At 34.7% G+C, this 17,821-nt stretch overlaps 3 protein-coding genes across 4 annotated transcripts; 1 reads left to right on the forward strand and 2 right to left on the reverse strand.

The window, feature by feature from the left end:
- Window positions 1-2,131: 2,131 nt before the first annotated feature.
- Window positions 2,132-11,033, forward strand: LOC106136675 (glutamyl aminopeptidase). 2 transcript variants are annotated; one of them, XM_060947834.1, is made up of 16 exons: window positions 2,132-2,664; window positions 2,837-2,972; window positions 3,485-3,761; window positions 4,403-4,573; window positions 4,757-4,854; window positions 5,164-5,298; window positions 5,654-5,820; window positions 6,028-6,171; window positions 6,407-6,492; window positions 6,887-7,020; window positions 7,859-8,059; window positions 8,475-8,551; window positions 8,886-9,040; window positions 9,437-9,566; window positions 10,035-10,257; window positions 10,609-11,033. In XM_060947834.1, exons 1-16 carry the CDS (start codon window positions 2,210-2,212, stop codon window positions 10,753-10,755), a joined length of 2,736 nt encoding a protein of 911 aa, XP_060803817.1. In that variant the 5' UTR covers window positions 2,132-2,209; the 3' UTR covers window positions 10,756-11,033. The 2 variants fall into 2 exon arrangements, with proteins under 2 accessions (XP_060803817.1, XP_060803818.1); XM_060947835.1 differs by lacking the exon at window positions 2,132-2,664 and having other exon boundaries at window positions 2,849-2,989.
- A 96-nt stretch (window positions 11,034-11,129) lies between these two features.
- LOC106136674 (uncharacterized) lies at window positions 11,130-14,544 on the reverse strand. Its single transcript, XM_060947759.1, has 6 exons — window positions 14,503-14,544; window positions 13,264-14,075; window positions 12,765-12,864; window positions 12,502-12,550; window positions 11,490-11,648; window positions 11,130-11,264 (listed from the first exon to the last, which is right to left on the reverse strand). Exons 1-6 carry the CDS (start codon window positions 14,542-14,544, stop codon window positions 11,212-11,214), a joined length of 1,215 nt encoding a protein of 404 aa, XP_060803742.1. The 3' UTR covers window positions 11,130-11,211.
- A 1,779-nt stretch (window positions 14,545-16,323) lies between these two features.
- Window positions 16,324-17,278, reverse strand: LOC106136680 (ATP-dependent RNA helicase A). The gene is made up of 3 exons (XM_013337304.2): window positions 17,199-17,278; window positions 17,007-17,082; window positions 16,324-16,804 (listed from the first exon to the last, which is right to left on the reverse strand). Exons 1-3 carry the CDS (start codon window positions 17,202-17,204, stop codon window positions 16,467-16,469), a joined length of 420 nt encoding a protein of 139 aa, XP_013192758.2. The 5' UTR covers window positions 17,205-17,278; the 3' UTR covers window positions 16,324-16,466.
- Window positions 17,279-17,821: the final 543 nt, after the last annotated feature.

The following is a 17,821-nucleotide window of genomic DNA, read 5'->3' on the forward strand; positions in this document are numbered from 1 at the left end:
ATACCTACATCGGAACATTGCCAAAGTTAGGTACTACTACATAGTAGTACCTAACTTTGGCTATGTAGTAGTACCTAACTTTGGCAATGTTCCGTAACTACAAAAGTAAACAGGTTTAATCACTACCATTTTTAATCAAACCGTGTGCAATGTGCTTCTTTGAATGCTCGATGGGCCTGCGCGGTGGGAGTCATTCTGGGTAGTCTCATCAAAGTAGACTCTGATCTCTGACCCTTTACAATATCGATTTCACTCGGACTTACTTTGACTATAGATGTGCATATACATATTACATCGGCATATGCCCATATGGCGGAAACCATTTTTGCCACTCCCTTAGCCCTTAATTATTAGGGGTGATTCCCTAGTGCAAATCTTAGACATAGACGCGCGACAACTATCTTACTCGACTAAGTAAATATAAGTGTGTGGCAACAACACGGAAAGATCCCTTCAAGCTTGATAAGGTACCTGAGGGTATTAAGGCCTAGCTAAGATTTTTTTTAATATAATGAAAAATAACCAACATATTCAACGAGGTTTATTATCAATCAGCCATGTACTTAAATGACTACAAAATTTTAACAAAACGTAGCATCACCTGCTTCAAACTATACCTATAATTAATTGGGTAAGGTAAAAAGGAAAATACTTTAAACTGTCCAAAAACAAGTTATAGTATGCCTTTTTTATTTATTGAAACTTTATTGAACAAAATACAAATGTATAGCACAATTAAATACATAAAATCACGCCTCTTTCCCGGAGGGGTAGGCAGAGACTACCTCTTTCCACTTGCCACGATTTTGGCGAACTTAATGTTAGAAACATTATCTACAAGCAACCATTGGGTCTGATAGAGAACTTTATTTAAGGTCTAACTAACTATTTTTAATAAATATTATACTTTTTTTTCAATGTGTGGTGAATCATCCTTTTTCTCTGAACTAGAACTTAAATTTTGCTTTCTTGATATTTATACTATTGTCGATGCTATAGCAGAAGATTTTGTCTTAAATTGTAATGGGGTAGCTGGTCAAAAAAAATAAACCTGACGATACACAATATTATCTCGATAGCGTTACAACAATAACAATTCTTCTTTTTTTAGATGAAAAACCTCAATCGGATTTTCAGTAACAAGCTAGTCCTTTTATTAGGTTTATTATGTATATGTCTTTTAATATCGACTATCACAGTCGCTGCTAGCCGTAACAGTTGTACAAAAGATGAAGAAATCAGTATGGTAAGTTCTACAATTTCTGACTGTAAGAACACTCAGCTACGTACGAAAACAGTTGTTCAACTTATATGACAATGACTTCGAAGTTATGTACATTGGTTTGAATACCAACCGATGCGGTGAGGAAAAACATCGTGAGGAAATCTACACTCACCCAATCTAGGATGTATGGTCAAAGACATACCCCGTGATCCAGTGATAAGGATGCAACCGAGACTAAAGCCAGGAGGAATAATTTGATAAATTTTTTCTAATTACATTTTCTGAATCATTCACCGTTATCAATCTGTCTATTTTTTTTTTTATTATTTTCAATGTAATGTAAAATTTTTACTTATATTTTTTTTAACATTAATTTTTCAGTGTGTAACCAAATATAGGCTTCCACGAAATGTTATTCCCACCAATTACAAACTAGACCTTCGACCTAATCTGGCAAATAAAACATTTGATGGCAAAATTGAGATCTCTATAAAAATAATAGAGTCAACTGATGTTTTAACGTTACACTCAAATAAAATGAAAATAAATTCAATTTCTTTGAAGGATCAATCTCATCAAGATTTTGTACTAAAATCAAATGTAACCAAAGATAACAGAGAATTTTTAAATATTTACCTTAAAACTAAACTGCCGACGAATACTTTTGTATTGAATATATCCTTTTCTGGAAGTCTGGATGGATTGGTTGGATTCTACGCGAGCACGTTAAAAAAATCAAAGTAAGTTTTACGTACATAGGTACAATGCAACAGTGGTAGATATGTAATGGACATACAACTATTGCATTGTGTTTTAATTATACGCGAGTAAAGAATAAACTCAAAAAAAGATATTCCCGCCAAAATTGTCTTAAATTTGTATTGTCACTGCCACAACTAGGAAGTCACTTTACGTCACAATCATCTGTTTGTTTTTTGAGGTTACAAATATTGAGAAGCTCTTTGTTTTGATTGTGTTTGTTTAATGATTTTTTATCGCCTAAGAGTACTAGATTTCATCAAATGCGAATTAATACAGAAATTAAATAAATTTTATTCAGTTAAAATGGCAAATTCTGTAGAAATTATCCCGGAAAGATTGTCTCCTTTAGTTCGGCCGGTTCACTACACCCTCGCTCTGAAGCCTGATCTCCGCACTGGATTATTCAAAGGAAACGTGAAAATAGATGTAGTAGTTAAACATGAAAAGAACTTTCTTAACCTTCATACAAAATTCTTAAACATAGGTGATGTTAAGGTTGTACAAGGTGATGTAGAAATTCCCATAACCAAGATTTCTGAAGTGAAACAAACAGAGCAGCTAGTGATTAATTTTAACAACCTGCTCAGTCCTGGAAATTATCAAGTTGATATTAATTTTGATGGTGATTTAACTCGCAATATTGTTGGTTTTTACTTATCATACTTAAAAGATAACAGGTAAGTGAATACTCTTTAATGCAAGCAATTCACTTTTCTGTTAACAATGTTATTAGAATTGGCACATAATACATCATTGTTTCGATCAACAGCAGTTCTAATTAAATCAGGACAACTGTGATATTCAATTTAATACCTTAAAGTTTTTTTATCAAATAATTTTATATTTTAGGACTATGGTCGCCAGTAAGTTCCAACCAACATATGCACGTCAAGCATTCCCATGCTTTGATGAACCGGATTTCAAAGCTACATTTGATATAACACTGACAAAACCCATATCATATGTGGCACTCTCTAATATGAATGTAAGATCTCTTTTAAGGTAAACTTTGCAATTACATTTCAAATAAAATCAAAGTAACAATTCTGTGTAGTTCTTGGCCCTTCAGAGTAAAACCACTCCATATCTTTCCCATAGATGAGGTAAAAGGCGACTAAACTTGGGATGCTACTTGTAGGCAATGGGCTAACAACTTGGTACAATCTTAATTTTATTATTAAGCCATACAGCTGAACATGGCCTTTTAGTGTTATCAAGACTGTTGTCTCTATCTACCCTGCTAGGGATATAGACATGATTATATGTATGTATGTAATTGAAACATTCATTAACTCTTAATCCTTAGCAGGCATGGTCGTCATCAATGTCTAAAACTATTCTGTTTATATTATCCTGTTTTGTAATCATAAAATCATGATTAAGTATTATTAGACATAGGAAATCATTAACACATACAATAACCATTCAGCATAAAGCAGTTCATATGCTTTGTTTATCTGGCTGCTTAGTGTTAACAAATATTCTTTTTTATTTTAGGAAGTATCCAGGGTAAGAGATGAAGTTTCCAACACAGAGTCAGTAACATTCGCAAGAAGTGTTCCGATGTCAACTTACCTCGCTTGTTTTGTGGTTTGTGATTTTGCCTTCAAAGAAACTGAGGTTGATTCTAACGGGATTGGTAAAAATTTCACACTACGCTCTTTTGCTCAAAAAGGCCAAACAAACAAGATAGACTTTGCCCAAGACATTGGAAAGAGAGTAACAGAATTTTACATTAAATACTATGAAGTGCCATTTCCACTGCCCAAATTAGGTATGTTGTTTTATAATTCTCACAATAATTATTTTGAAATACAGGTACTGGTTGATCGTTGTTAAAAGTAATCCTAAGTATAAGGTAGGTGTATGTTGTTTATCCTAAACTACAATGATTGATACATATAAAATGGATAATGATACTTTTGCATTAATATTTATTATTTTCTAAAATATGTGCCGTGTGGTTCCCGGCACCATTACAAAAAAGAATAGGACCACTCCATCTCTTTCCCATGGATGTCGTAAAAGGCGACTAAGGGATAGGCTTATAAACTTGGGATTCCTCTTTTAGGCGATGGGCCAGCAACCTGTCACTATTTGAATCTCAATTCTATCGTTAAGCCAAATAGCTGAACGTGGCCATTCAGTCTTTTCAAGACTGTTGGCTCTGTCTACCCCGCAAGGGATATAGACGTGACCATATGTATGTATGTATTTTCTAAAACAAACTTCATATTTCAGTTTGTACATTCTAAAGTTCTCAACTCACTTTAAGAACCCTATTTAAAAAGTAATAATACTTATATAAACTGTTATAGGTGACTACAATTTGTAAAAGTACAATAAATGAAAGAATGAAACAATTTTGAGGTGATACTTCATAATTATCCAAATTTTTGTCACTTTTTCTTACAGATATGATAGCGATTCCAGACTACCAATCTGGTGCAACAGAGCATTGGGGTCTAATAACATATAGGGAGACATCTTTTCTCGTAGACGAGGCCACAGCGTCTTCAAAAAATAAAATTAGTGTTGCAAATACGATTGCCCATGAGTTGGCGCATATGTGGTTTGGAAACTTGGGTTGGTATTTTACTTTATTCCTCAAATTCAAATAAATCAGTCACTTTTCAGTGAAATTTACTTAACCCGACAAATCACGTTTAGCCACACCAGCAGTGGAATACAAAACCAATTAAAAAATTATCATAAGCCTTAGATTTAAAATATGGTTCCTTATAGTTTAAGTATATTTTTATTTTTTAGTGACCATGAAATGGTGGGATGAAGTTTGGTTGAATGAAGGATTTGCTTCTTACATGCAAGTGAAATCTCTTAATGCTATCGAACCGTCTTGGACAATGGTATGATGATGTTTTTAGTAATAATTGTTACATAGTTTGGAATGTTTTTATCATTTTTCTTAACTATAACAAAACATTTAGAGACAGACTTATTTACTACATAAGAACTACTGATGTATCGAAAGTCAAAAGTGCCGTGTAGGCCGACCGTAAAAAAAAAACCCTATACATAAAATACGTAACATATGCTATGCGTATGCATTGCTTTAGGTTTTGAACTTGACCAAATGACCATGAGGTAAGTTAAGCATAAACCAAATATTACTAGACTATGCAAGACTGCACGCAAAACTTATTTTTTATTTTCAGCTAGACCAATTTCTAACCAAGACACTTCATTCGGTACTGGTGACAGACGCGAAGCTTTCCAGCCACCCGATCGTGCAGACTGTGGACACGCCTGACCAAATCACCGCCATTTTTGATGCTATATCCTATAACAAGGTAAATTTCATTTACACGTATTTTTATAAAAATCGGAATAATATAGGGACGTGATCAAATGTACATTTGATCACGTCCCTATCCCTTACGGGATAGGCAGAGCCAACAGTCTTGAAAAGACTAAAAGGTCAAAAGCAGTGAAACAATTTGACAATTCACATACATTTGAAATGCAGTCATTAAAAGAGTAGGTATTCGGATATCACAGGACGGTCTATTGATAATGTATGCAGAAACCAGAAAATCAAAGCTCTTAACAAAAAGAAACAAGTGTAGGCCGGAAATAAATGAAGACATTGCCAAAGAAAAAGAAAGAATTCATTCAAAAATTTAACAATTAAATATTCTATTTAAGGGCTCATCAGTGCTACGAATGTTGGAAGGTTTCATCGGCGAAGAGAACTTCCGCCGCGGCGTATCAGACTACTTGAAGAAATTCATGTTTGGAAACACCGTCACGCAAGACTTACTGACCTCTTTGGAACCCTATTTCAAAATGGAAAATCCTGAACTGGACCTAAAGTAAATAATTTAAACTATCCTAGCTTTGGCCCAATACATCTACTTAAACCCCTTGCGATTTTTCCCCCTTGTTATCGGAAAACCTTTTAACATCTACTCTATCGACATTTTATCTACGCACACGGTTATACACTCTTAAAATATAAGTGTAAAAATCACATAACAGCTTCGAAAAAAAAAAGCTTTTACATTTTACATTGTTTTCAGATATATAATGGACACGTGGACTCGCCAAATGGGATACCCTCTTCTTACTGTGTCTAAGGGCAAGGAACCTAACACCTACGTCATCAAACAGTCACGATTTTTACTAAATCCTAATGCTGTGTACCAAAACGATTCAGAGTTTCAGTAAGTATTTCAATTACTTTCCAAATATTTCTTAATGTGACTGAAGCATTTATCTATCATTAAGCCATAATGAACGAGGCCTTTCAAACAGAGACTGTTAGCTTTGTCTGCTTCGTAAGGGATGGAGATGTGATGATTTGTATGCTGAAGCTCTATTTCAAATAATAAATAATAAAGAAATACTCGTATTTTCAGGTGATTTTTTTTGTAAATTAATAGTGGAGATCATTTTCAGTTACCGTTGGTTTGTGCCAATAACTTACAAGACAAACAAGGGTTCAAGTTCAAAAATCATCTGGTTCTCAGACAAAGCCAATGAAGGTAAATTCAATTTATTAATATTACGACCTTCGTAGAACTCACTATTAGAATCGAAGCTTGTGACACATAATAATGCTCAGCGGGGCTAGCATGCCAAGCGCGGCGCCAGCGGTTTTATCGCGCGGTCTGATCGTCGACTGATCTCACTCGACACAATTTATGACATTTGAGTACTGATCAGTTAATTTATTTGATCTTACAAATTTTAAGGCGCAAAGTTAGTTAACTTTACGCCTTAAAATTTGTAGTACTATAAGATAGTTATCTTATCTATTGAACGCACAGGAATTCCAGCATGGCATTCCATGATAGAAATCGATTTTTAGATATTTTCATTAGTGAGAAATGTTAGTTGAAACTTAAGGGATGTTATTGTTTTATGTACCTATTACAGTGTCACTTAAATTGGATACCGAGGAGAATTGGTTGAAAATAAATAACAACCAAGTGGGCTATTATCGCGTGAACTACACAGAGGATATGTGGCAGAATTTGATAAAGCAGTTGAAGGAGAAGACTAACAGACAGGTATGTTACAATATTATCTTACGAGTTAGTCCATACATATTATTTCCATTATTTCGTCGTTCCTTGCAGCGTGATGTTATAAAGCCTAAAGACTTCCTCAATAAATGGTCTATTCAACAGAAAAAGAATTTTTCAGTTCAAATCAGAAGTTATTGAGATTAGCGCGTTCAAACAAACTGTTCAGCTTTACAATATTATTATAGATTTCAAACATCTTTTTCGGTTGATCATGCGAAATGAAGAAAGTTTAGAAAATGAGTATCACCCTATTATCATGCATGCAAAGTGCATTCACTTGTGATATGTAGGTAGATCTTCAATGGACATACATACATACACATAATCACGTCTATATCCCTTGCGGGGGAGACAGAGCTGACAGTCTTAAAAAGACTAGTAGGCCACGTTCGGCTGCTTGGATTAATGATAGAATTGAAATTCAAATAGTGACAGGTTGCTAGCCTGTCGCCTAGAAAAGAATCCCACGTTTATAAGCCTATCCCTTAGTCGCCTTTTACGACATCCACGGGAAAGAGATGGAGTGGTCCTATTCTTTTTCCTATTAGTGCCGGGAACCACACGGCACCATTCAATGGAATATCTTAATTCCACACATCGGTACAGTGTTTTTTTTACTTGTTAAGAAACATTAAGTCATTTATTTATATCACACATGTCAGAATACAACGTAGTACATAAAATAAGATAAAAAGAAATGATAGAATCAGATGTGGGTCCTATCTCACAGGATGTGTGTACACAAAGAACAAACGAGAAAGAGTTCACATTAGTTCCATTAATCTTATCAGGTAACTACAAAAAATATTCTTATTTTCAGCTTACAATATCCGACCGCGCGCATTTATTAAACGAAGTATTCGCCCTGGCCGAAGCGCGGGTCGTTCCTTATAACTTAGCCTTGGACCTAACCACGTATCTATCTGAAGAAAGAGACTACGTCCCCTGGGATACAGCTACCAATATCTTCTCAGATCTCTCCAAGAAACTCCGCAATACAACGGCTTACGACGATCTAATGGTATGTAAATATATTAGGTAACACTACTAAATGTATACTCACTCACACGCTACATTTTCTAATAAATATATACATATGTTTTGACAGGTATGACGTTATTGAAATATCTTTTAATATTATCTTTTATTCATTATCGGTAGTTTCGATACCAAATGATTATTGTAGAATTTAAAGAAAAGTTATGCATTTTTTTACAGTGTAAAACAAAGTACTTACTTCTAATCTTTCTTGAATGATTTAAATCAATTAAAATAAATTATTTGCCTCATAAAATGGGCACTGGATTTTATATACAAAATCTAGTTTCAATCAAAATTTTCGTGACTGAAATGAATCAATTAACAAAATTTATTTGCGTCTAGACATAGGTACTGTCACATAAATGGTACATAAATAAAGTATATTTTCATTGCAGATATATGTCCAGATATTAATAACACCGCTCTATGAATCACAAACCTGGGAAAGGATCTCAGGAAGTGTCATTCAAGGGTGAGTTTATCTTTCTTTGCTAACCATATTGAATGATGGTTACACACGCGTTTAGCTAGCATTTATATCTTAGCTTAAAAGTTTCTGAACGTTGTATTTCTCACTGGGAAACCTTGGGTTTTAAACGTCGCCCGCGTTTTACTCTGCCAATAGTGAACTATCGATAAAGAACGTAAGCGGGACATTGCGTGATTTTCGAACCACTCGTCCACCAAATGCTATAAATACCTACATTAACTTTTACTTACATACAACACTGAGGCATCCTACAGATAGAAGCTAAACTTTACTCACCTCATTATGCCACAATTTTATAAGGATTGAGTTGTTTTAGGTTACTTCGGTCTTTAGTACTGCGCACAGCGACATGGTGTGAACTGCCGGCCGCAGTGTCTCGTGTAAGCTCCCTGCTGCACGAGTGGCTACGACACCCGGATTCTCTTGATGCTCGCATAGAGCCCGATCTGAGAGACTTCGTCTATTACGAAGGTAAGTAAAGGCTTTATTTGAAGTGTTGAGTGTGACACTCTGGCAATCCACTAGACTTAAGAAATAGACTTTCACCTCTAACCAGCCGAAGTAAAGTCATAAAATGAAGCGGTCTCCGATTTTTTTTTCAAATTTGCATTGGTAAAGGTGATACATACTTATAATCTTTGTAAGCTATGTTACTAGCTTTGTTTTTGTAAATAATACCGCCGATTAAAGCAATGTCACAATCGTTTTAAAATTTGTTTTCTAAGTTTAATCCTGAACCTTAGTTGAAACATTTTTTTTATATTAATAGGAGTCATCGTATAGTAATAGAAATAATATTCTGATTTTTATTCTCGTTTTTAACTTTTCTACCCCATAAGGTGCTTACTATATCGTTTCTATGTGTAGGCATGAAGTCGGCTAGCCAATCTGAATGGGACACAATGTGGGAGATCTACCAGCGCGAGGAGGATGCGCAGGAGCAAGCGAAATTACGGGCCGCGCTCGCCGCGCCCAGGAATTCTGATATACTACTGAAGTCAGTATTGAATATTCAAATTTATGTACCTTAAAAACCTGACTCACTGAATCCAGGATCCAAGGTCAAAGACAAATCCCCGGGGTCCGCTCCAGAGAGGTGAAGATGCAAGTAGGACTAAAAAGCCAGGCGGAAGAAGAATGTTACTCGTACCTATAAAGTATATTTAATATATGCTATGTTAATAAATCTCCCTAAGTAATGTTTTTTCTTTTAAAATGATAATACATGATGACACTAGTCATTATTTTCGGATACCCTTCGTGTGTTCCAAATGTCAAATATGACTACAATTTTTTTGCTGGGTTTCCTGTCAGCCTCGACTCTTAAGGCTGAAAATAACTGTTAACTTATATAATATTTCCATGGATGTTATGACTTTCCTTACTAGGCAGTAAGTTAAAATACTAACTTTTAATAAAAAATATCAATTAAGAGTACTTAAATTTAAAACAGTTAAACTTACAGGTACTTAAACCTAAGTTGGGACGAGAAGAACATCCGGAGTCAGGACTATCTGATCGTATTGCAGTACATCGCGAGCAACCCCGCGGGCACCGCACTAGTCTGGAACGAGGTCCGGTCTAATTGGCGTCGGCTCGTCGACAGGTTTACGTTGAACAGTCGGTATCTGGGAGCACTTATACCGGGAATTACTAATAGCTTCAACACGAATGACCGGCTTAAAGAGGTTAGTCAATTAAATAAAGTAAGAAATATTAATTCGATACCCACCGGATGATAAACCTCCCTCACTTCCGTTTTGGGTAGTAAGGCACATCAAAATAAGCAACTTTGTAAAAAACTGATAGTACCTACTCGTTTAATTGATTGATGAGAAGATCATTTATTGGTAATAATCGTGAAGAAGGCTAATCCACCATAGGACAGCCTTACCTGCTAACCAATCTTTTATGGGGAAAGACTAACTAAACAATAGTTTTTAGGGTTAGTATTCACTTGTAAATCTTTAATTTTATGAAATTTTCAGTCCTCTACCGATAAACTTTAGTGTAATTGTAAATGTTTTTACGCTTAACAGATGGAAGATTTCTTCGCGCAGTACCCGCAGGCGGGTGCGGGCGAAACATCTCGTGCGCGTGCGCTGGAAACTGTTCGCTACAACGTGCAATGGCGCGACACGCAGCTACAATCTGTGCAAGATTGGCTGCGGGCAAGAGCCACATGATCGGCTGTTTGAGTTGATATATTAGCGCGATTGTCTGATCTTTGTATTTTGTATAATGATCCCAAATTTTGACGAATGGGTTGCAGATTGACCTAATCTTAATGTGTGTTATTAAAATAATTAACACAGATAAATTTTCTTAACAAATGGTGGTGATTTACTCACTTGTTTGACAATAAGTATTTCCTGTTAATCTGTACAAAAAAATATGTATATTTCTTTTATAAAACAAATAATAAAACCTTAATCGACTCGAAATAAAACTCCTTTGTTGATCATTCGTATGTTATTACTATTTACGACGTAACATTTGAACCTTATCTATTTAACCATAAAATTGTAAAGGTTAGTAATTATCTACCAGTGAGCTTTCCATTTCATCTACCATTTATTGTGATTGACGTGCAAAACTTTTCACAATTTATTATTATTCTGAAGGTTATATCATCATATATTTCAAATTAAGCCTTGCCTAAGACTGCATAATAGCTGTAAGCGGCACGTACTATCTGCAAAATGATAAGAAAGATTTATTGTCTCCTATTCTTAAAGAAAAGCTTGTTCGCATGTCATAAACCGTGAATTAGTAAATGTTTTAAAAATAAATGATACCCGCAGTTCTGCCCACGTATATAAAAAAATCTCGTTAGGAATTTCGGGAAATCCTGTCTTAGTGCAACCCTAGACCACATAAAGAACCTACATACGTATAAAATATAAGTATAATGAGTTACCATAGTAAATGACGGTAGGTCTAGGAAGTGGAACGGGCCCGCTCTTAGTCGATGAGACCGCACCAAACCTACAGAAAGTATTGCCAATTTTTTGCGACTCCGTGGATTGATGCACCAGTACGAGGCGCCTGTAGGTCCTTGCCCGAGCCACACCGTACTCTGAAATGCGATGGTAAAATCTATGGTCTTTGTTTGTATGTACTAGTGATTTTCCGGATATCCGTATCCGTATCCGCGGATATCCGAGGGACAATAAAGATCCGTTTCTGTATCCGTTACTTTTCTCATGAATTTCTTACGGATCTTTTACATTATTAATCTTATTTTGTAATTGTACATAGGGATTAAGTAGAATTAAAAACTATGAAATTCCATAAACCATTAAAATTATAATAGCATCACTTTAATAACTATGAGATGATGAGAAAACTAAAAATTAATTCTAATTGAATGACTATTCTAATTCTTTAATTAGATAGATAGATAGCAGTATTAATTTACTTTAATTATAAATAATACTTTTATTATTTATAATACTTTTATTATTTATAATTAAAGTAAATTAATACTGCTTACTATATAAGGTGTAAATATTAGACGACACAAGTGAACACAAGAAAATTACAGGAACTTGAAAAAATTATTAATCATAATTGAAATTAAGTAATGGTAGTTAAATGATTTTTCAAAGACAGTAACTTGGCAGCTTTGTCCCCCAAAAGTTTGTTAAGATGAGGATCGTAAACACTTCCGTGTGCCGACACTGATTTAGTAAAAAATAAAGATCCGTATCCGCGGATCTTGACACTAAATATCCGTATTCGCGGATATACATTTTTAACCATCCGGCACATCACTAGTATGTACAGAGGGTCCCTGCAGGCAACTAAAAACAAATAAGTCTAAGTTTAATAAAAGGCCAATATTTATATATATAAAGGTCGTTAGCTACGTACGGCTTCGCACACAGCATCTCCGTAGTAACAGAATAAAAAAAGTTGAGTTAGTGTACCTCCCAAGTATTGCAAAAGCGAAAGAAGTTGAGCGGGGCTAAGCACTTCCTGAAACACATCATGAGAACATCTGAACAATTTAATTAAAGAATGGTCGATAGAGATTTCAAATTAATACAAAAATAAGCCAGATAACATAGTTTTTTACATTATGTACGCACAAAGTCCATTAGACCACGGTTACATCTTTTCGATTAAATAAATCTCACTTGTTGTTTTGAAAGTGCGATATAAAAATTGATAATAACAAATGTTTACTTACCGTCTTCAAGCGCATTGCGACTGAACACAGTGTTAGAGTGACTACGGAATAGTATATTCCCATGATGTTCTTTAGTAAGTTTTCAAACTCTTTTACAATGCTGTAGAATGATAAAAAATATTGGTTAAGCTCACAACTATGTATAAATCACGTAAACACACCCTATTATAATAATTGTGGAATAATAATTGGGTGAAGTATTCCACGGTCTCTGCATATATGTTACTTAATTTTTTTTTAAATTTCAACTTTAATCAAGTGAGTGCGTTTGATCTGAATCTCTATAATGGAAAGCAAGATGAGGTCTATGGTGGTTGTGCTCGTAAACTTTCCCCAATATGTATTTAAGTTCGCTTAAAAAAAATATTTGGAGAATCGAGACGTGTGTTGGGTTGGGTGGAGTGGACTATATTATAAGTGGAATCCCTTAAATTGTGCTCAATTCTTTGACAGCCTGCCAAAGAAATAAGTAGTAGAGTACCCTTTTTTACTTACTTACTTTTTTAATAATATTGATGTTTGATGGCTGTATTTGATGCGATAATTTGCGCGCTTGTCTCTTTTCTCGATAATATCGCATTTTTTTCCTTTACCCGCTATGTTTTCGGTATATTTACGTAATAATAGAAACTGGCCTTTTACAAAAATCATTACTCCTGCTGAAGAACAATCGAATGCTAGATGTACAACCACGCAGTAAATAGCAGCTATACATTCGAAAATAATTGTCACTAAATATCCTACAATATGCATCTTGTCTAGCGGAGCCCAGCAAGGAAGAATATGAGGGTATTCAGAAGAACCGCCAGTCAAGTTGAGGTATATGTATTCTATGAACGGCGATAGTATAAAAACTACTGCCGTAGACCTGTATACCCGGGACAATAAACTTGAAGTTTCATCAAATTGTGCCGTGTAATCTTGAACAAAAGTTGTCATATCAAGAGACTCATTGTCAGATTCGTACTCTCCATCAGGTATTTCGAGATGAATATGGTTATTTTCTAGTTTTTTCATTTGAGCCAATAAATGCAGCCATCTTTTTCGGTACATCCGCAAAGAAAATAGTTTTATTATTCCCATCATACAGAAGCTTAAAACACTGAAGCATTCGAATAGTCGTTTGCTGTCTTGTGCTGTCACGAGCGCTACGGTTTGTAGGCAGCAGTAAACCACAAAACTCGCTGTTGCCATGTTCGCCCACCAAGTTACTTTATTGATTTTTGAATTTGTGCTCAGACCTATATTTTTGATGATATCAGCGAGCTGACTTGCCAAACATTTTTCAAAATCTTCTTTCTTCCTTTTAATCTAAAAATTAAATAAATTGCAATAAAATAATACTTTTACGTTAAAACGCCTAATAAGTTCAAATGGTTATTGTTACGATGATACAAAACCATTGTAAGTCGTAATCGGGTCGCTCAGAGTCTGCTCATTGTATACGACTAGTATATATTAAAGACATAGAAGTTATATTTCATCACTCACTACTTTTAGAGCACAACAACGTGGTACAACCTAAATGTGACTTGAGTTTATCTACTTTACTACTTCTGAAGGTGTTGTAAATTATGTGTATTATACAAGGCATATTATATAAGGTGTAGTATAGTCACGTCTATATCCCTTGCGGAATGGACAAAGTTGAAAAGACTGAAAGGCCACGTTCAGCTGTAGATATGGCTTTATGATGAATCCGGGATTTAGACAAATATTCTCACAGAATTTCTTTTACCTGCAAGTTCGTATGAGCGAAATTTCTCCTAGAGTTCCACATAAGATGTTTCAGAAAATTTTTGATACAACAAGAAATATTGAACAACTTTTGCTAAGGGGATTTATAACATGTTTCTTACATGTTATAAATCTTAGTGATCTTAAAAACACTGTACTTAATATTATTTTTATTTCATAGGATTCCTCGGCCCCATTCTCGTATTTATGTGAATATCTTACTGGAATTAGAATTACTTATTTATTAAACAAACATATATTTTTTTTAATGTATAATATCTTTTGCACCTTTCAAAACTTTACAACAGCGTTCACCTTAACTACCTTCTTGAAACGGAATCATAATTACAACTACTAAAAAAGAAATTAACCAATTAAAAAATACCTAATTTTACCTTAATCAACTCATTATTGTCATCTACCGAAAATTAACTTTAATTATTTCATTTAATATCTTTTGTGAACAATTTACCTGGTCTTATTATGACTAGGTAGGTATTCCAAATAATTTTTCCATGTATATTTGCCTTAATTACAATGGAAAATATTCTAATTCATCCAATGCTTTTGGAAGGTAGCATGTCTATTAGTTTATAAAAGGAAAAGGTTTTATTATTATATCCCTATTTCACCATCATCCTAATTTTTAATTATAAGTATTAGAAACTATATTATTTAATTCAGTGGTACGTTCAGTTGTTTTTGAATTTTTATCAAGTTTTTGATTGAATAGTAAAGTATGTAAATACAAACTTTGGCAAGCATTTTTCCTTCTTTCTGCCCGTCTATCTTCATTGAACTGAAATTGAACATTAACTTTGTTCAAACCTCGGTTTGATTGGAGCGATGGGTTCATTAATTTTGTAGACAGCTTCACCTGCCTAGTTAGGTACATTTGTTGCTGCTACTCTGTGATTTTCAGACTAATAATGAAGCGACTAGACGCGTGTGTAGAATTTTATTATTGATTCCATACTGGTCTAGTGGCGGAGATAAAACAGGGTTTGGCAGCTGCTTCTCTTCCCATGCAGATTGCAAAAATCAATCAAAGGCGTTGGTTGGGTTGTAAACTTGGGAGTCTTCTCTTAGGCGATGGACTTGATGAGCTTGTCCCTATCTGCGTCTTAAATAGTTGACTCTGTCTACACCGTAAGACTAAAAGATATATTCAGGGAAAAATATGTAGATATTATTATATAGGTACCTACATTATAAAAGGCTTTTCCTATCATGTTCCCTTCTTTACATATATCTAGTCTTTTAAGCCCTAAGTGTGAAACAAATGCGTTAGTCACCTCCTCTTTCTACTTACATGAAGAGATCGAGTGGCCCGTATCATCATCTGTTATCACGACGATCCTAACTAAGTATAATGTATAACACTCAAACATTTATATTGCATAGTTAATATTTCTCTATTGATCTATGCATGATTAGAAAATGTTAGTTTTCTTATTTATTTTTGAGACTGCTACTCTTAAGCATACAATAATCATGATAGATTCAATTAAATCAATGGGGGTGCGATAATACCGGTTCCACCCTTTCTGTGTTGCATATGCAAACAAAGAATTTTTAAGTAGGTAGGTATCTTCTAGGTAACTTGGTAAGTTAATAAGTTCTTAGCACATTTGACAAGCGCATTGCATCAAAAAATATTCATTCGGTTGATTCCCTGTTATAGGGTTACATAGGGTCATACAGTAGGATCGTGGTCAGGCGGACTCAAGGCCTCGCCTTAAATACACTACCGAGACAGACTACAGCAGAATTTACTAAAATAAAAATAAACTTTAAAGGAACTTGCTTTATTAAACTTTTGATGAACATTTTATGAGTAGAGAAAAAGGTTAAATAAATACATATAACTTAGTGGGTACCTAGATATTTAGCTACCTACCTTTTTAAATTTAATTTTTTCTTTGATTCAAGTCGTGGTCTTTCATTCACATAAGTAGTCTTTGATTACCACGACGACTTCCAGCATTTCGAAGTAACGTCATTGTCCAACCCATTGGACCCCAAGTCCCATCCGGAATTACCTCTCAATCCTCCATTGGAACGGTAATTATTAGAGTTTATTCCATTTGAAGCCCAAGAATTGCTTCCGGATAACCTTCTGTCGCCAGCACTTCTACCCGCGTTGCTACTCGAAAACCCGCCCCAGATTCCTCCATAGCCGTAACCAATTGATCGTCCCAGGCCCGCATCCCACCCTCCTTGGGATCGGGAATGAGCCGCGGTGCCGGTATTGGAAAAGTCTCCACCATTATAAGCGCCACTGGCATGCCAGCCATTGCTGCCTGTAAATGCATAAGTAGATAATTAAGGTATCTCTTGCATATGCAGTGAACAGTAGTTTAAAATCGTTTAACTTGTGTTAATTAAGTTGTATCCAATATCAAAAACTCAAATCAAACTCAGAATGTGTAAAAGCTAATACTGTCAAATTTTGTTTGGCGTAAGAATATATACATATATAATACTACCACATTAGTTACTAACCTTGAGATCGAATGTCTCTACTTGCGAACACGATAGAAACTGGAATCCAGATTGCAACAATAAGCAGCGTAGATCGCTGATGGAAAACAAAAGATAATATTGATATGAGTAATATATTAAGACTAAATATAAAATTCGGAAAAAATCTCATACACAAGCTATTGCTCCTCGGGAATGTTGGTAAATACTCACCATCATTTTGAAGAATGATCTAAATTGAACTCAAGCCCGGGATTTATATAGGTAAGCACGATATGAAGAATACATATACCTAGATACTTATAAATTGCATTGGTTAATTTGGTTTTTATACGTATTTTTTACATGAGCACGAAATATTTACAGCCATAGAAAAATATCACAATTGAAATAACAATAATACAAACGGATACTTACTTATCCTCATGTCACGCTTAGCTCATTATTAGTTAAATGTAAAACCTACCTATTTATAGTTTAAGGACAGTGTCTGCAAGTAATTTACTTTTTGTAGGTGCGTACAATACAGAGATCGTTAATCATATGTAATCTTCCGAGAAATCCTTAAAAATATATAGGCGTGTGGTTTCCGGCAGTTTAGATTATGACCACTCCATCTCTGTCCCATGGATGTCGTAAAAAAGTTTCATACTGGTCCGGTAGGCAAGAAAAAAATAATTTGTACCTAACAACTGCTTCGCCTTCTGTCCAGTTAGTTTACCTAAGTCTTTAATAGTTTTCGACACTGTTGGCTCTATCCCTACAACGCGAATATCATCACGCTTTATGCGCGTAATTTATGAGTGATAAAGAGATGATATGCATAGTTTAATAGA

The sequence above is a fragment of the Amyelois transitella genome, chromosome 14, assembly GCF_032362555.1.
Source record: "Amyelois transitella isolate CPQ chromosome 14, ilAmyTran1.1, whole genome shotgun sequence".
NCBI lineage: Eukaryota > Metazoa > Arthropoda > Insecta > Lepidoptera > Pyralidae > Amyelois > Amyelois transitella.